General features: G+C 44.8%; 1 protein-coding gene across 1 annotated transcript; it reads left to right on the top strand.

Annotated features, from left to right (window-relative positions):
* Positions 1–5,893: 5,893 nt before the first annotated feature.
* On the top strand, positions 5,894–12,213 carry LOC142496515 (claudin-16-like). Its single transcript, XM_075603190.1, has 4 exons — positions 5,894–6,447; positions 6,533–6,697; positions 9,917–9,981; positions 10,455–12,213. The coding sequence occupies exons 1-4, from the start codon at positions 6,393–6,395 to the stop codon at positions 10,647–10,649; spliced, it is 480 nt and encodes a 159-aa protein (XP_075459305.1). The 5' UTR covers positions 5,894–6,392; the 3' UTR covers positions 10,650–12,213.
* Positions 12,214–20,313: the final 8,100 nt, after the last annotated feature.

Genomic DNA, 20,313 nt, shown 5'->3' on the forward strand with positions numbered 1-20,313 from the left:
TTTTAGCTTTACGCCACTTGAAATATGGAGGATTTTGGGGGGCAAATAAAAGACAAAAGAGATGGTGCACAGAGATGCAGAATGTGATACATCTCATTATAATCTGTACACCATGTAACCTTCCCAACTCCTACTACTGACATTCCCCGAGACTCAAGATAGGGCAGACAAGGCAAAATTCTTTGATACATAAGGACTGGGTAAAAATGGCCCAGTTTTCCTTCAAAATTGCCTTAATACATAGAGCTATTTGAGAGTAAATAGGGCACTCCAGATTGCTGTTTTTCTAGGTGAACTAACAGGAACTGAGTTTCCACTCCAGTCTTAAAGATCAACAAGAAACTCCATGTAGTGATTATGTAACTATCGGGAACTGTGCTGGATTACTTACAGGGAGGGGCTCCATGCTTTGTCTGACACATTCCCTTATCTAAATCTCATCATTTCTTGGAGTTTAGCTATACGAAAATGTGGGTTTACTTAGTGCTCCCACAGCTCTTTTGCTTGTGAATACAATATTGGGTGTATGTAAAATGTATGTTTTGACACAGTATGTTCTTAAATATCTACTTCAAAGTACCAAGTTGCCTTTCACATAAGTGACATTTCTAACTAGTCATTGTCATGTATTAAATAATTGCCTTCCTTGTGATGTTCTTGTAAATCTGAAGAAAAAAAAGTTAAAAAAACGTTTTGTAGGAGCATTTAAATTTGATGACAAAAAGTAAGAGCCGGTGAAGGTTTGGCAGTCTGGCGTGTTAACCTCTCACAGGGTGTAGTGACGTTAGAAATGTCAGACTTCCAGCAGTGGAATAAGCTCTTGTTTGAACACTGTTTGGCTGCCCGATGTTCAGGATTAGTATTCAAAGACATAGCGTCACATATGCAAGTATTTTCATCTTTGCTTTTTTAACAAACCTGAGATACTCGCATAACCTCTCCGCTGCGAAGCCAAGTCCCTCTACCTGCATACAGAATGTATTTCCTCAATGATTCACCTTTCCTTTCCCTTTTTGGCTCACTCTCCTTCGAGCTGATTCACAAACCCAGGGAGGGGCATGACATTCACCTTTGGTATTTCTATGAACACTTCACTGCTGGGTGTTGCTAAGCAAATAACAATAAACATTCAATGGATTCTGTGACAAGCGAAACATTAGATAGTATTCAGACTTTTGGGGGCTTTTTACGGATCGTATCGTTTGTTCCTGGTTGTTGCTCTTTACAGGGGCACATTATTCATGGTGATAGGAAAGGGCCATCCCACTTAGTTCACAAATAAAAACTTTGTCAATGTAGCAGGAAGTCTGTATGCTCAATCTTAGGTCTGCTCATCCGTGGCCATAGTGTCTTCATAATGTGCGCTTTTAGGGGGTTATTTGTTAAACTGCCATAGTGCCGATCTGGCAGTGCAATGGGAGTTTTCATGCGATAGTGCCCCGATCAGCACTGGTAGTTTAATGCAGGGGTGCGCAAAGTGGGGGGCATGGGGGCGGGAGAATTTCCAGGGGGGGGCGCAGCGGCTACAGAGGTCGCGCGCTCTCCCCCCAGGCATTTAAATGAAATGCCGGGGGGACCGTGCAAGGCCTCTACAGCTTCTCGTACCTTGTCTTCGGCGCCACGTTGCTATGTTAACTGGCGTCAAATGACGCTGCGGGGTCATGTGATGTTGCGTTACCATGGCAACATGACGTTCCATGACCTCGCACTGTTAATTGATGCCAGAGCCATGAAGGGTGGGTGGGGAGGGGCGTGAGCCAGGAGGTAAGCAGACAGGAGGGGTGCAAGTTAAAGCTGCTGTTCAGGCAATATCCTGCATGTGTGTTTTTTTTAAAAATAAATCAGTTCTGTAGTAAGAAAAAATACTTTTAGCATTTTCTGTTTTAAAAAAAACAACTTTGAAAGACCAATTTTTTGTATTCTGTTTTAACAAGCATGCTTGTTCCTATAGCAACGATTTACATTCCCCATATTTAAAGATGTTGCCAAACTTTGCCGATCAATAGACGGAGAACAAATTGACCGGCAGCTATGCAGTTCTTTAGGTAACTAGAGATTGCCCACATGAAACTATTGAAGTAAAAAAATAAATTAAAAAAAAGACTGAACTGCAGCTTTAAATATGTTGCGCACCCCTGTTTTAATGAATAACCCCCTTAGATTGTCCGAGGACTAAGCAGAAGGAATTGTATGTATGTATGTTTATATGTATATATTTATATAGTACCATCCAGATTCATAGCGCTTTATAATACATGATATAATATTATTACACATAGTGGAAATAAGCTCTTCAGACATAAAACAATAGGAAAAGGAGTCCCTGCCCCAAAGAGCTTACAATCTAAATGAAGAAGAAGATGAGGACATAGTTAATACAGAGAGTCTTTACATGTAAATGAGTGACTAAAGGTACAGAAACAACTCCAAAGATCCTGGTTACCAAACTGAAACATTGTGTAATAATAGATACAGGTATCCCTCGATGTAAGGCAACTCGGTATACAGAATTTCGCTACAACGTAATTTATAAATTAAGCAAGAAATTCTACATACAGAATGTTAAATTCACTTTAATGGAATTTTGAATCTCTAAATTATTCATTTGGGAGGGGCGACGTATAGTAATCCCCATTCCACCAAATCTCCCTGCACCTCCTAACTAGGCGATCACCAGTTTCTGGCAAGAACAGTATTTTTACTTTGTGACATATTATAACCATTATTAATATTTTATCATAAAATGATCAATGTTCCATTAAATGTGCTCAAAAAAAAATGTTTGCTGCATTCGTTATGGTCATTTTATTATGTCTTGTGGCTGAATTTATTTCCGTAAGAACGCATTTCCAGTTATATAATAGAAGTCAATGGGAAAATAGGGTTATATAGAATGTGGCATTACGGACAACTTTTCCGGAACCTATCTGTTCTGTGTATCAAGGGAGTCCTGTATAACCCCTTAAATGTTTTGTTGCCATTAGTTCACTTTAGTGCTTGGGACGACTCTGTATCTTTATTCAACGGAGATTGTGTCTGTCTCTCTAACTTTTGTACACGTATCTTATTCACCTACAAATAATGTCTTTGAGATCTATCATAACAATATGCTTTGACACCAACCGTATGTATAAGGATGTATGACTTGTTTACTTACATGTTGAGGTATTTGCTTTAGATTTCACTCTTGCCAGATACAAATATTTAACCTTTCTCCACATCACTAGTCAACACCATGGAATCCCTTTCATTATGGGAACATTGTGACGGTGAAGGGGTACCTATGCCATGAAACGAAAGGTATTCGACCGGCCATGTACCCCAGAGTCATCAAAGGCATTTTTAGAGTGTCAGTTCTGCGGTCCAGGGCTGACTGCAGTCCTAAAAATTTATTTTAAACTGTGGAGAAGGTGCCCATGGGGGGGGGGGGGGGGGGGAAATAAGGGCCTTCTAGCCTGTTTATAAGGGGTTAAACTTTAAGTTAAAGTGCAGCGTGTCAGCTCTTGGACCCGGGCATTGTGTATGCATCACTGTGACTGTGTGCAAAGTATGTGACAATTGCCATTTTTGGTGTTTCACCATTTCCAGAGGTGCTGGGACCAGGAGATTTTCAGGAGGCAAGTTCACTGTGGGTTTGCCGACGTAAATCTTTACAGATTGGGGCTATGTATTGGGGTTCTCAAGTTGTGAGTTACCCCAGAAATGTATCTGGTAATCAAGGGAGATTCTCGGATACCTAGAAGCCCCAGTGCTCTGTGCAAACCCCATCCTGAAAATGTTCTTGCGACTCACCACTAGGACGTCCTGCTTCAGCATAATCTAGGAAAATGTCAACTGAGGCACAGGGCTCCCTAGTATAAGAGAGGAAGCCCAAGTAATGCCCAGGTACCCTGGGCTCGGGGAGAAACTCCAGCTCCGGATAAAGCTGAGAGTTTATTGGTGTGTAAGGAAAATGTTACGTTAGAATAAAACTGTATAAGACTGAGACGGGTTGTTTTAGTAAAATAAGAGGTTTATGTTTGCAGTTTAAAAGTATTTTTCTAATGTGTGCCAAGCATGAGGCCAGTGAGGGTAGGTGAATGATTCCCTCACCCCATCCCTGACAGCATTTTATTTATTTTAATATTTTATTACATGAGTATATTTTTAAGCAATAGTGGTTTAAAGTATGGTTAAACTTGATGCATTCAATCAGACAGGGTCTGTTGTCCGGCAAAGACTCAGAGGGGGCTTATGACTAATAGATCAAAGGCACATTTGTCCTAGAGGTGTGATCCCTTTTGTTAGCCGGAAAGTCTAAATAAGCCCAATATCTTCAGTTCACAGAGGCAGCTTGAAAATCAAGGAAGTAGAGGTGTTAACCCTTTTGGTAGCAGGAAAGGCTAATTGGAGCACCGACATCCTCAGATCAAAAGGGCCTATTTGGCCTAATTAGACTGAGCGGCATACATTAAGAAAGCAGGATGCCATATGCTAAGTGATAAGTGAGGGAAGATGGAGGTGGTCACACATGCTCAGTGGCTATATTGAAGTCCTCCACCAGGTTTTGTAGAGCCTGGCAAAACCTTGCCATTGATGGAAGTTTTAGTTCCCACGCAGTAATTCACTGCAGACTGAAAAGATAGGACATGTGAAGTTTTAAGTTTGTGCAGTCCATCTGAGAGTCAGTTCCATCTAAGTGATTCACCTGAGATTCAGTTCCATCTAAGGAATCCAAGGGTGTTTCAATAATTCCCAGCTCTGACTAAATCATCAAATTTCTCAGAGGCTGTGTCCAGTTACAAGACTCAAGCAGGAAGAGGCTACTTGAAGGAAAAGTGGCCTGGATTAATTTTGGCTGTTTGATTGCAACTAGGAAAGATTAGTTTTGTACTCCCAGTTTCCAAAGTAAGTGTGTCTTTTCCCTGTATTTTGTGTAACATAGTTGTGTACGTTCTTCATGTAAATAAATCACAATTTATTTTATCTCTCTGCTTGCTCAATCAATGATCCCGGTAATTAAGGTGTTAAAAGCTTGGTCTACCATGACAAACACAAATACTGATTTATACCTTTACATCTAGTGTTAAACTATATGCAGAGGATGCAAAACATATATTATGTAGCTATAGCCACAATGTGATAGTTGTTTAGTGTATGTAATGAGAGTAAAGCTAACCAGCAATTTCTGGCATCTTAATACCTAATGCAGGGGTGCTCAACTCCAGTCCTCAAGACCCCTCAACAGGTCAGGTTTTTAGGATATCCCTGCATTAGCACAGGTGGCTCAATCAGTCCTTGCTTCAGTTACAGGTGGCTCAATCAGTGGCTCAATCTTCGACTGAGCCACCTATGCTGAAGCAGGGATATCCTGAAACCCTGACCTGTTGGGTGTTCTTCAGGGCCGGAGTTGGCTACTCCTGACCTAAAGAAAGATGGAATGACAGGGTAGTAGTATGAAAATGTGACACGTCGGGGGGTTCAGTGTCTGCCAGCTGCGAAAGACCAGCACATCTGAAATGAGATATTTTTCTTTGATAAATCTGGTGGTATTTTGTACATTATGTTTGCAGACAGGATCGCTCATTATAATCTCCCACAGACTGCAATGGGATCTCACTAGTTGAAGACAATGCTTTTTCATGAAAATGGCATGTTTGGCCCAAAACTCTCTAACCTCACTCATTTGAAACGTTGATAGTTGATATCCATGAAACATTTGCTTACTGAAGTATGTGCCTGTAAATAAAGAAGCATTACTGATATTTTTTGTGATATTTGCTATTATCCTGTCTGAAGTTACCCATTGACGCTTATCTGTAATAATCTACTTCTAATGAATATTAACTTACAGTAAATGACAATATAAACATTGATACCTTGGGTTTCCAGGGGTGCAAACAAGGTATTATTCATCGAGGGGATTAAAAAAAGTATTTTATTTGTCTGAGTGCTTTTTTTTACATTTCTCTCCCAGGTGATTATTCAGATTTAGAGGGGTTTGTTAACACTGAGAATTACCTGGAAGTCACCAACTCTTTGGAGATATGCAAGTTATTAAACATGCGTGTCTTTATTTATATAGCGCCATCCAGGTACATAGCGCTTTACAATACGTGACATAATATCATTACACATAATGGGAATAAGTGCTTCAGACATAAACGATAGGAAGAGGAATCCCTGTCCCGAAGAGCTTACAATCTAAGTGATCGGTTCTTTAGTCAGCTTTAGTGTCAACCTCTGTGCTACAATACCAGCCCGTGCGTTCAATGTCATCTTTCTCTCTCCTCTCTCTCAATAACTAATTCCTAATGTAATTTGTACTCTAGCAAGATGCAAAGGACCCTTACTCCTCCGTAGGCTTGAGTTCCCGATGTCGGGGTCTGTGGAGTGAGTGTGTATATGATAACATGGCCAATATATGGACCTGTGATATTCCTGTCTCCTATCTCAGTGGACATCCAGGTGGGTATGCCCTGGATCGTGGTAAAATGCTGCCCGATTGGCAATGCGATGTTGGTACTAAATGTGTTTTCCTTTTCCATGGCAGTTGCCCTGGTTATCACTCGTGCTTTGGTCATTGTAAAGGGGGCTCTTTCCATTGCTGCAGCCCCTCTTCTGATTATGGGAATGAAATGCACCACATTTATCAATAGCAGAGACCATCACAAAGTAAAACTGTCCACTGCTGCTGGAACCATGTTTCTTATAGGAGGTACAGAATATGTGTCACGTTTATGGAATTATGTATTGTTAGAGCACAGGTTCAGGAGAAAATGATAGATAACATTTTAGTATATAAAGATGGTTATTTAAGCTAGATAATAATTGAGCTGAATATATATCATGTATATATATATATATATATATATATAGGGCCTAACATTTGTGTAAATGTGACATTTATACAAGATAACAATATGAATGAATGTATGTATGTGTGTATATATATATCTATCTATATCTATATTTTTGAAACCGTTGTATGTCCCTGTGTCTAGGGGCAATCTGATTGGTCTGTCACTCAGCCTCTGGCCAATCAGATTGCTCCGTGGCCGCCCCCCTCTAATTGGCTTGCTTCTGTGGCCTCGACCGGCCCTCCTCCTCCTTGCACCGCCGCAAGGCCACTATTCTTCTCCCTCTCCCTCCTGTTCTGTCTCCCGCTGAGTCCCCCTGCCCCGGGTATCACCCCCCCCCCCCACGGCCCCCTGTGTCGGTCCCCCCTCCTTTTCCCTGGTGCCCCCCTGTCACCTGCGTGTTCCGAGCCGTCCAGCGGCCTGGCGGTTCACGCACGCGCGGCTGCTCCCGCTCCTCGGGCGGCTCACCGTCCTCCCGGACGCCGGCTTGTGCACGCTCCGGGTCGCACGGCGGCCTGCGCTGACCCCCACGCCCGGGACCGACCGGGGGAGTGCCCGGATTGGAGAGAGGCGCCTTCTGGACCAGTGGGAGCTTGGAGAATGGACGGAGGGGACTGGTGTCCCCCGGTGGGGGGGCGAGGCTGCGGCATCCTCACTGCAGTTGTTTTTGGTGCCCGAGGACATGTGTCTCACAGTGTGTGTGTGTGCGTGTCTCACAGTGTGTGTGTATGTGTGTCACTGTGTGTGTATGTGTGTCACTGTATGTATGTGTGTCACTGTATGTGTGTGTGTCACTGTGTGTATGTGTGTGTGTCACTGTGTGTGTGTGTGTGTGTCACAGTATGTGTGTGTGTCACAGTATGTGTGTGTGTCACAGTGTGTGTGTGTGTGTGTCACAGTGTGTGTGTGTGTGTGTGTGTGTCACAGTGTGTGTGTGTGTCACAGTATGTGTGTGTGTCACAGTATGTGTGTGTATGTGTGTGTGTCACTGTCTCACTGTGTGTGTATGTGTCTCTCTGTGTGTGTGTGTGTGTGTGTGCGCGTGTGTCTCACTGTGTGTGTGTGTGTGTGTGCGTGTGTCTCACTGTGTGTGTGTGTGTGTGTGTGCGTGTGTCTCACTGTGTGTGTGTGTCTCACTGTGTGTGTGTGTGTGTGCACGTGTGCCTCACTGTGTGTGTGTGTGTGTGTGCGTGTGTCTCACTGTGTGTGTGTGTGTCTCACTGTGTGTGTGTGTGTGTGCACGTGTGTCTCACTGTGTGTGTGTGTGTGTGCATCTCACTGTGTGTGCGTGTGTGTGCGCGTGTGTCTCACTGTGTGTGTGCATGTGTGTCTCACTGTGTGTGTGTGCATCTCACTGTGTGTGCGTGTGTGTGCGCGTGTGTCTCACTGTGTGTGTGTGCATCTCACTGTGTGTGTGTGTGTGTGTGCGTGTGTCTCACTGTGTGTGTGCATGTGTGTCTCACTGTGTGCTGCGCAGGGGGGGGTGGAACAGAGCTGCTCAGGGGGGGGGGAATGGTGACCGGAGCGGCGCAGGGGGGGGGCACGGCCGGAGCTGTGTAGGGGGGACACACGCCCGGAGCTGCGCAGGGGGGGGGGGGGAGGAATGGCCGGTGCTTCGCAGGGGGGGGGGGGGGACTGGAGCTGCGCAGGGGGGGGGGGGGGAGGCAGAGAGGGACGTGGAGAGAGGAGGGAGCAGGAGGTTTTGGTCCCGGGCAGCGCCGGGTCTCTCAGCTAGTATATATATATATATATATACACACATACATTCATACATACATACATTCATACATACACACACACACACACACACACACACACACACACACACACACACACACACACACACACACACACACACATACATACATACATACATACATACACACATTCATACATACATTCATATTGTTATCTTGTATAAATGTCACATTTACAGAAATGTTAGGCCCTTAGTCCTAGTGAATGTGATTTTGAAAGTACAGTAATTTATGACTTTTCTGAAGTCACTTTAGCACGTGTAAAACTAGCCTAACTAATTGTATTCCTTGCTCATTGTTTTAGTAAGGATAGAGCTAGATAACTATAATGTACTCACCGTGACGATTAACCTCTTTACAAATAGAGGAATGTGCATTTTCTCCTAAGCTTAGTGAAAAAAAGTATTCTGTAACATAATATGGTACATTGTATTGCACCAACAGACAGCTTACAAGTATACAAGCCTCACCGGGTTCTGCGTGAGATATGGTGGTTGATCAGAAAATCAGAGGTTATATTCATTTTGTAATATGATGTGTTAAGAAGAAAGTCACCACGGAAGGTTTAAAACCTCGCTCTTGGGAGAATGGAACCTCAAGACATATTAGGACAATAAAATCACCTGGTTTCAGATCTGCGTTGAGTTTTACAGTGGGAGGATGTGCATTAAGTGCATCAGGCTGCTCCAGGCAATGAAAAGCCCCTGGGAAAATTAAAATAGATCCCAGAATGTGCTTTCAAAACCCTTCTTTGGTGTCCATCAGGTCTAAGAAATAAGCAGTACATTTACTAATATATGTAAAAGAATCTAGTTTAATGTGAAAACCTGGTTAGACATAAGAAAAATAGAACCATGTCCTACACAGAACCCCACAAGTGTCCCATTAGCAGGGCTTTTAGAGAAGCTCCATGACATGGTACTGTAAGTGTATCTACTCCAGGGTCCAGATAGGATTATATAGATGGGCACAGCTTGTGGTGAATAGTAACATCACGTAGGTTACCAGGCAATTCAAGCAAGCTATGTTTTGTTGTTCTTTTAAAGAATCAGGAACCATACACATTTTGCTTGGACTCACTCAATGAAAGGTGATACAAATGGACCTTAATTCCACACATATACAACCTTCACCATTTTCTAAATTTCTGATATTTCACCATTGTGCTTGTTTTTAGTACCAACGTTATAAGGAAATCATATTAAAGAGCAGGCTACCCAAAGGCACATGTGCTGTCATATCCTACTGTTTGCAATGCTCATTGTCCTTGACTGATACAACAAATATTTTCAATAATTTGGTATTCACTTATCTTTGCAGGAGTTTGTGGAGGAATTGCAGTGTTGTGGTATGCTATAGACACTGCACTGAAGTATAGGACAGAGGTGGGTATGAATATGGGATAAAAACATTAGGACGTATTCAGGTGAATCCCCTGTACCGGTCCTTTTGAATATGTGGGGCCCAAGCAACACTTTTGGACCAACTAGACTAAATATTCAAATGACATGACTTACCGGGCCATATTTACTAGCAGTACTATGACCAGTCACGTGAATGGGCAATAGGGTGCCTTCCAGATTAGCATAGCTTAGTATATATAGCAGCTGGTTGTGAAAATGACCACTTCTCTGCTGATTTCTCTGTTTAATACTTAAATAAAAAACATACTGTAGTTTTAGATTTATAATGGCGTTGTATTACATTTATTCCTTTTACACAGCTTACACTTAGCACCTTTATCTCTTTCTATTTTGAAACCACCATTTGCTTCCATAATTGCCTTGTTTTGATCGGTGTGTATTGTAGCATTCTATTTCCCAAAGAACTAATTGCATTGTTTCCATTGCCTTTTCAGGTAGGTTTGGGAGTCCCAGGGATCACATATGAGCTTGGTTATTCTTACTGGTTCGCTGCTGCCTCAGCTATATGTGCATGCGTTCCAGCATTACTGCTCCTTGGCTTGAATTGTAGAAGTAAAGCAGGAGCTGAGAAAAAACCCAGTAACACCTTTCAACCCAGAATCCATAACAGTGCTATTACTTATCTTTGACCACGTGGCTGTAAGATTCATGTCTGAGTGCTGACGCAGTGAACTGGGGCCAAGATGTTGGAGAGTTGGGCATGTCAGGCAGCTGGCAGTGCATGGGAACAAGTGAAGAACTGGAAGGTAGAGACTGGCTTTGGCAAAATGGGTTTTGAAGCACAACTCTCTCTCTCTATATTCCCTTAACTAAACAGCTCAGGTATGAATGGCTATGCATGCATCATGTGGTGATCATTCTCATCACATCCTTCTGAGGGAGTTTTATCCCTAAATTGCAGCTGGCTAATTGCTGGAGTTTAACCATTAACATATTTATATATTATATTTATTTTCACTTCACTGCATTTTATATGACGTATGAATTATTTGTATGTATATATTTTTTTGTCATTGGGTTTCTGCCAGAAATGTAACAGTAGAACGTAAAATAGCAAGGGAATATATCAGAAAAATCCATCTCATATTGGATTTTTTTGTTGTTAAATGCTCTGAGTAAATGTTTCTGATCAGATTCTTATAAAAGTGAATGTGTAAGCAAATGATGGATCACATAGTATGTCTAATGCAAACCTATCTATATGTATGGAGAAAGATACATTGGATAGAGATTATTTATCTCTAAATATGATCAAGGCGGGAGAATAGGAAGAGTAGGTTGTTTGTTTCCAGTACAGGCTCTAGTGTACTATAATATGATAATATATACTGTGGCTATCACTGTAACAATATGACCTTGTCTGTTATCAGTGTACTAGTCTGTCTCAGCTGAGCGAATTAAAGATAATTACTGGGTTAGTTGCCAGTGTCCCTTTCTGGATTTTTAAAGATGGCACCCGCAATCATGCAAATGGAAGCAACAAGGTAATCTCCCTGTTGACGTTGTGGCTTCCTATTTGCCTGCAGAGATTTGGCGTCCATCTTGATTTCTTGGATAGGAGCTGAAACACCAGGAACTAAACTGGTAAGTATCTTGGGAACCGGGAGCCCCCAGAACTAAAAATGCTTGGGCTCCAGAGGGCCCCCTGGCTCAAAGTCTGGAATAGAAATGAATACGAGGGATTGTTAGTTTAAACTTGAGTGGAAGAATATTTGAACTGTGCCAAGTAATTGAAAAGAAAGTTAATATGAATTAATCTACATACAGTACTCATGTTGCTGCTTTTATTACTTATATGTACATGTTAATGCTGACTGGCCTGTCAGCACATGCTGACTTGACGAGGTGTATCAAATTCCTGGACTTGTCGCAGTAACCCAAAAATAGACATGTGGTGTATCTCATAGACCAGGGCTGCTCCGATGAGGCCCTCAACTAAGGCTTAATCCACATTCTCCTGATAGGGGAGAGGGTAGAATCGGTTGAGCCTGTAAGGTCAAAAGACAATCGTCCAGGCATCTCCCACAATGCTGTGTGTGTAAAGCAGACATGGAAGAAGAGAAAGGTAACTACCTCTCTACATGTATGTCCCTGCTATTGTGTGCACCCGAGGACCATCCCATAGTGGTACTTCTAGTAAATAGCAAACCCCTTGCCTAAAATATGATGTACTGTATATTGAGTCAACTGAATACCTGCAGTATATGTAAATTCATAGGGTGAATTATTAGATACACATCTGGCTGATCTGCTAGCGGCATGAATCACTTTATATGTTTCACATATAAAATTGTTTTCAATTTACCACTATGGGGTGAGTTTTACTTAAATTGGAGATTCTCCCAATGCTGTCAAATTCAAGAGTACTATATAGTGAATACGGAACACGTTTTTCCTGGCAGACAGACTTTTTAATTATCGCCTTAGTAAAGCGTAATTAATCCCCTTAGAGCTTGTTTTATTCCCCAGGAATTTGCTGAGCCCAGCGGGTATTTGTGATAGCAAATTAATATGCAAACAAATCTTATGTGAGTGTTAATTAATTGTAGTAATATGTAGTGATGTATTTGCATATTCTCTCTGCTACAGGCCTTATTTTATCAGCTGCCTGCATGTGCCTATGTTGTTTCATGTTGATAAGAAGAAGGAAAAATGTCAAAGGTCACTCACTACTGTATATGATTCACCATATCCTAATTTTGCTTATATCTCAATCTCATTTCAAGTAGCTACAAGAGAACAAAGCACTGTCCACAGTCCTATTGAGTGGGTCTGCTGTTGGGTCTCTGCTTAGGCCATTCCTAAATATACTAAACCTAAAGCAGCAATACCCTCAAGAAGCCTACAGTCTATGTCAGTGGTTTCCAACCTTTTTCTGGTTAAGGAACCCTAAGTGAAATTCCGAAGAAGCCCAACCCTCTCTTAGTGTGTCCGTGATCAGATGCATTGTAAGGAACCCCAACCCTCTCTAATAGCAACTCCGTGATCAGATGCATTGTAAGGAACCCCAACTCTCTCTAATAGCAACTCCGTGATCAGATGCATTGTAAGGAACCCCAACCATCTCTAATAGCAACTCCGTGATAGATGCATTGTAAGGATCCCCAACCCTCTCTAATAGCAACTCCCTGATCAGATGCATTGTAAGGATCCCCAACCATCTCTAATAGCGTGTCTGTTATCAGATGCATTGTAAGGAACCCAACCCTCTCTAATAGCACATCTGAGATCAGATACATTGTAAGGAACCCCAACCCTCTCTAATAGCACATCTGAGATCAGATACATTGTAAGGAACCCCAACCCCCTCTAATAGTGTGTCGGAGATCAGATACATTGTAAATTCTTCTATATTTGATATAATTTTCAAATGACCAGAAAATGGCAGGGAACCTTTAGGGAGGCCCGGGGAACCCAAGCATTCCTAGGAACCCTGTTTGAAAAACATTGCTATGTGGTTTACTCAAATAATTATATCATCCTGCTAACAATATTATTGTTAAAAAAAAACCATGGTAATCTTTACACTGCACTGGGCTCTGGGGTGAGCTCAATTTTAACCTCCCAGACACTTAATATTTCAAGCGCTTACATCTCCAGATTTTAAAACATATAAACAATAATGGAAAGGGCAAGAAGAAATCTCTTAAGTAAACAAATGGTGATCGGCACATGACCTCAGAGCCTGCGATGTTGCTCCCCAGACCCCCTCCGAAAGATCCCGCAAATAAAGCACACACACAAAGGTCTGGAGGTACAATGGCTGTGGCTTTTATTCAAATACAGCAATGGGGAGGTGCTAACCCTGCCAGAGTGCTCCACCCACAGATACAGTAAGGTCAATGATGCTTAAATCATGGCCCACTAGCCACGACCGTCCATAGTCCCAGTCCCTCAGCTGAGCCAACGTCAGTTGCGAGATGGGCTCCAGGTACTCAAAGCACAATGAGCCCTGACTACTCGCCAACCATGCCACCGCCAGGCATTACCGTAACTAAGCCCCATCCTGCACTTACCCCCCAACCAGCCGCTGCAACAGAGGCAGCCTAACCTCAACAGACACCTAAAAAATAAATATATTCAAAACAAGTATAACACACACAAAACAGAATTTAACTGAAGCACCCTTGGGAATGCTAAGTTATCTTAGTAGGTTTCTGGTTCCTACAGGGAGTTAAGGGGTTAAATACTTTTCCAGGCTTCTGTCTATCTATCTATCGATCTATCTATCTATCTATCTATCTATCTATCTATCTATCTATCTATCTATCTATCTATCTATCGATCTATCGATCTATCTTTCTATTTATATATGTAGCCGTGTCCCCTCTTACCTCTGGTGCTGGGGAGGGAGACGGATGCAGTGTATGGGAGTGGAAGAGCTCCGCGGTGTACCCTGCAAGCGGGGGCCGCCATCTTGTAGTTCGCACATACGCAATTGCAGCCATGCGCAGAGAGGCGAGAAGTTGCTGCAGCCATTTTAGTTTCGCACATGCGCAGTGGAGTCTTTGCGCATGCGCAGTCCCCAGAGTTGCAGTGGCCCTCTTAGGAGAGGCACCACAAGGGACTACATGTCCCAGGGGCCTGAGGGACATGAAGTTAGTATGTTGACACAGGCAGTTACTGGAGTTGCTGACAGTTGCTGGAGTGACTGGCAGTTGGAAGAAGGGGAGAACCGTTGAGGTAGTGTCCACGGAGCAGTACTCCCCTGGACTAGGACTAGGTTTGTCCCTTAGGTCTCAGCTAAGTCCTAAGTACCCTTCTAGATTGTGGCTGCTATAGGGAAGACCCCAGACAGGGACGCTACCCTTTAGCCTTATAGTGTCAGCTGTAGCACCAGTGAAGAGACGCCACGTGGTGAGCTGCAGCCTGCGGTCTGGGATCAGACCACAGGTAACTATAGACATTAAGGCACACCCTCCAGCTGGGGCTACCTCAAGAGCGCTACTCCCAACACATGGGTGGGACTGACTCTCACTTGGGGGAGGACACCAGGGGTATTGGTGCCACGCACCCTATGTACTTTGGGGGACACCCACCCTGTGTTGTTATTGTATTGTTTGTGTTATATTGTATGGTACTGTTGTATCGTTATTCTATTGTTAGTAAACCAATTGTTATATACTGGTGTGTGTATCATTTCACTGTAATTGGTCCTGAAAGGGGTTATCCCGCTGCACTGGGATCCCTCTCAGGTGGAGGCGCTGCCCCGAGGAGAACGAGAGCTCACCCCAGGCTCCCAGCTGCAGAGGCTCAGGCCTTCTGTGAGCCACAGGTAACGGCAGCACACGTAGTTCCCTTAGACACTGGGAAAAGGGGGCTACATATATATACAGTTGTGTGAAAAAGAAAGTACACCCTCTTTGAATTCTATGGTTTTACATATCAGGACATAATAACAATAATCTGTTCCTTACCAGGTCTTAAAATTAGGTAAATACAACCTCAGATGAACAACAATATCATATTACACTGTGTCATGATTTATTTAACAAAAATAAAGCCAAAATGGAGAAGCCATGTGTGAAAAACTAAGTACACCTTATGATTCAATAGCTTGTAGAACCACCTTTAGCAGCAATAACTTGAAGTAATCGTTTTCTGTATGACTTTATCAGTCTCTCACAGCGTTGTGGAGGAATTGTGGCCCACTCTTCTTTACAATGTTGTTTCAGTTCATTGAGGTTTGTGGGCATTTGTTTATTCACAGCTCTCTTAAGGTCCAGCCACAGCATTTCAATTGGGTTGAGGTCTGGACTTTGACTGGGCCATTGCAATACCTTAATTCTTTTTTCCCCCAGCCATTCTGTTGTAGATTTGCTGGTGTGCTTGGGATCATTGTCCTGTTGCATGACCCAATTTCGGCCAAGCTTTAGGCCTCGGACATAGTAAGCGCTTAGGTGCTGCTGCTCGCTCTTGCTTGCTGCCGCTCGCTCTACCAGGAGCTTTTAGCTGTCCTGGCAGAGGAGACAGCAAGCGCGCTTGGGAGGCGGGTATCACTGTATGTGTGTCACTTGGTAGCCTTCAGTGTGTGTGTGTGTGTCACTTTGAAGTGGTCTGTGTGTTTGTGTGTCACTGGGGAACCTGTGTGTGTGTGTATATATGTGTGTGTGTATATTATATAATATTTTAAAAATTAAAAAAAAAGACGTGAGAATAAATTATTTATTAACATTGTGCAACTATGATAAATATATTCGCGCACACACACGCACGCACACACACATCACACACCACACAGAGACATACATACTGGTACACACACACATGCACACGCGCACACGCACACATGCACACACACACATGCACACATGCACACACACACACACATACACACACACACATGCACATACACACACACACACACACACACACACACACACACACACACACACACACACACACACACACACACACACACACACACACACACTTACACACTTACACACATACACACAAATGCACACACACACATACATGCACACACACACATACATGCACACACACACATACACACATACACACAGAAAGACACACACACATACATATATACATACACACACACACACACATATATATACATACACACACACACACATATATATATATATAATCACACACACACACTCACACCACCTTGCTGCCACCACTGCTCCGGGACACAACCCCTTCCTCACCCCCCCCCCCCCCCGGCAGCCACACAACCCCCCTCCATCTCCCGCGCGGGCAGGGAGGCAGCTACGGTGATCGGGGCAGAAGGGGGACACATCACTCGCTCCCCTCCGCCCCCCGGGCGGCGCAAGCCCCCTCCATCTCCCGTAGGCTGACAGCCACAGGGATCGGGCAGAAGGGGGCACATCACCGCACCGCACATAAACACACACACACACTCACACAATCCGCTGGCGCCAGACAATAAGTACCCCGTTCACATTTCCCTGCTCGTCCTTTCATTGGATGCTGAGGCGTCACGTGAGCGGAGTCAGCGCGTGAATTTAAAATTTCACTGTCGGCTCTGTTCAAGAGCGCCTCAGCAAGCAACAGAAAGCATGCGCGAGCCCCTACTAAAGCCGCTTTAATTGCGGCTGTAGGGGCTCAGTGGCAAGCATCAGCAAGCGAGAGCACGCTTAAGCAAGCAAGCACTAACCATGGCCTGGGCCTTAGCTGTCGGACAGATGGCCTCACATTTGACTCTAGAATACTTTGGTATACAGAGGAGTTCATGGTCGACTCAATGACTGCAAGGTTCCCAGGTCCTATGGCTGCAAAACAAGCCCAAATCATCACCCCTCCACCACCGTGCTTGACAGTTGGTGTTTGTGCTGATATGCTGTGTTCGGTTTTGCCAAACGTGGCGCTGTGCATTATGGCCAAACATCTCCACTTTGGTCTCGTCTGTCCAAAGGACATTGTTCCAGAAGTCTTGTGGTTTGTTCAGATGCAACTTTGCAAACCTAAGCCGTGCTGCCATGTTCTTTTTAGAGAGAAGAAGCTTTCTCCTGGCAACCCTTCCAAATAAACCATACTTGTTCAGTCTTTTTCTAATTGTACTGTCAAGAACTTCAACATTGAACATGCTAACTGAGGCCTGTAGAGTCTGAGATGTAACTCTTGTTTTTTTTGCAATTTCTCTGAGCATTGCACGTTCTGACCTTGGGGTGAATTTGCTGGGACATCCACTCCTGGGAAGATTGGCAACTGTCTTGAATGTTTTCCACTTTTGAATAATCTTTCTCACTGTAGAATGATGGACTTTAAATTGTTTGGAAATGGCCTTATAACCATTCCCAGATTGATGGGCAACAACAATTGCTTCTCTAAGATCATTGCTGATGTCTTTCTTCCTTGGCATTGTGTTAACACACACCCGTAAGGCAGGAAAAAAACCAATATAGTGTAAAATCGTTTTAATAAAAGTAAATTTAAGATACCTCACAGGTAGTACACTCACAGTCATTGAGTAAAAAATGCGCAGTTGACAGTTTTGCAGCTGGGTCTCTCACACTCAATGCGGCTCCGAAACCGGCGTCTGTATTCACCCGCGATCACTTCCGCACCACGTGATCGCTTCACAGTCTCGCGAGATCTCGGTTCTGCTCTGGACTCCGGCTCCGTGATGGAATTCAGTTGTCAGTCTCTACTGCAATAACACGCCCCAATTTACTTTTATTAAAACGATTTTACACTATATTGTTTTTTTCCCTGCATTACTCCTTACATGGGATCTATCCTTGAGACGGAGGCTGTGTGTCCAGGTTAATTATTCCAATCACGGGATCCTGTTGCTGAAACTGTTGGAGAATGTTGGGGATTTTTGGTGATTTAAAGAAAACTTTAAACTGAGTTCCTGATCCCAATGGTGTGTAGCCCTGGTCTCTAGCGGCTCCTAGAGACCCCCTCCTTTGGAGCAGCGTGGTCGTGGGTGCCGCCGGAACCAGCGACGGACCCGACGGCTGCTTCCAAAGGTGGGGGCCGGAGCAGGGAGCAGCACGCTACTTCGAAGAGGCGGCCGGTTGCCGGGGACGCGATCGGGCCGTTGCTAGGGCCGCGGTCACGTCGAGAGGGTCCCGGCGGCTCGCGGAGCATGGCGCCGCCATTGCTAGGTGCATTGCGCATGCGCAGGGGCTAGGAGCGCCGGGAGGCCCACAGATAGCTCGCGCATGCGCAGGTAAGAGCCCGCGAAACACTAGCCTACCAGGGAAGGCTCTAGGCAGGGACTACGAGTCCCATGAGCCTCTGCGCGCCCCACGTGATGCCAGGGAGCCAATAGGGCTTAGGATCTCTCTGCAGAAAGGATACATTTCACGCGCTGAGCCCACGCTAGTTAATTGGAGCTGGGAGCAGAAGGGGAAGGAAGGGTGTAGGGAGCGAGTGAAGCTCCTGCACCACGTACGGTCCCCCATATCCCAGGTAGGCCCCAACTCCCCACCCGGCTAGTGGGTAATTGCTAAGGGACGGCCCCAGGTTAGGGGTTCTGCCCCTAGGTGTGTGTGTATATGCTGTCTTGTCAGAGTCACGGCTGTCAGTGCTGTGAGGTCTGATAAGAAGGCATCGTGTGTTGTTGCAGCACGTTTGCTGCAAGTACCAAGTAGGTGGCAGTGCGTTACTGCAGGTGCTAGGTAGTAGTTAGAGTCAGGACCGGGAAGAGCTAGGGGAACGGAGCAGGTCAGTAACCCCTTAGGCCCCAGATAGGTTCTCCCTCCCCAGTTTGTGGTGCTACAGGGACAGGCCCTAGGTTAGGGACCCTGTCACAGTAGCGCTTGTGTTAGATAGGGACACAGCGGACGCTGCGCTTCCCGTGAAGAGACTTGGGCTCAAGTCCGTGCCCACAGAGACTATCACCAGGGTGGGATCGTCCCTGGCGGACCCCATGCAAGGAACCAGCTTGGGATCAGACGGAGTCACCGATCCTTTTCGAAGTGCTTGCAGGCCCGAGTGCAGGAGCGCTCGGCAGGTACCCCATAAGTGCACCAACAAATCCTAACATTCTCATAACACATAGTGGCAGCGCTGACCACGGGACAAAGGGGTTGGGCTGTGGGCACCGTGTGGGGATGTATAATATGTTGATGTTATAGGGTTCATATGCTCTTAAGTAAAGGTGTTGGGGAAGCGTCCTGCGCGACGCCGTAGTCAGTGTTGCCTGTAGAGAGGGACACCCGTTATTCTGTATATGGTATTTGTGTCTTATGTTCCCAAGTAAAGGTATTAGTTATTATACAAATAGGTGTGCTAGTTATTTGTATGTGTCCTGCGAGGAACAATTCCTGCTCTGCTAGGAACCATCGCAGGTGGAGGCGCTGCACCGAGTACAGGGTTACTCCTAATATAATTGCCCCAAGTTCCCCGTGGCGGAAGCTCAGCCCTCCTGTGAGCCTAACAGGTAAAGCACCACACCTGGTAACACTATGTTCTCCGCACCCACACTATATCTGCGATTGGGTGGGGTGGAATACCCGTTACAGGTGGATAAAGGCTTTTATTTGTCAACATAATTGTGAGTGCATATCTTACCAGCTGTTACAACCGGGGAGTCACGCCGCCCTCGGCGTGCTCCCCACTCACCTGCAGCTCTGCCGGGTCCTCCCGCGGCACGCAGGCAGCCTCCCTCCAGGACGCCGATCGCAGCTCTACGTGGGCTGCGCGCGCGCACGCTGGTGCTCCTCTTCTGGTGTCGGCCCTGCGGGCATGCCCCGTCACACGGCCGCAAGTGCAGCCACGCGGAGGCACGGCCACACGGGGGCGCACCAGCCTCTTAAAGGCACAAGAACCCAAACTGTTGCTACAATCACA

This window comes from Ascaphus truei, chromosome 6 (genome assembly GCF_040206685.1).
Source record: "Ascaphus truei isolate aAscTru1 chromosome 6, aAscTru1.hap1, whole genome shotgun sequence".
NCBI lineage: Eukaryota > Metazoa > Chordata > Amphibia > Anura > Ascaphidae > Ascaphus > Ascaphus truei.

Bases quoted from the DNA above. Each gene is read 5' to 3' on its own strand.
- LOC142496515 (XM_075603190.1), top strand. From the start codon at position 6,393: ATGGCCAATATATGGACCTGTGATATTCCTGTCTCCTATCTCAGTGGA. The intron at 6,698-9,916 runs GTACAGAATATG...TTATCTTTGCAG, and splicing joins AACCATGTTTCTTATAGGAG to GAGTTTGTGGAGGAATTGCA. The intron at 9,982-10,454 runs GTGGGTATGAAT...TTGCCTTTTCAG, and splicing joins CACTGAAGTATAGGACAGAG to GTAGGTTTGGGAGTCCCAGG.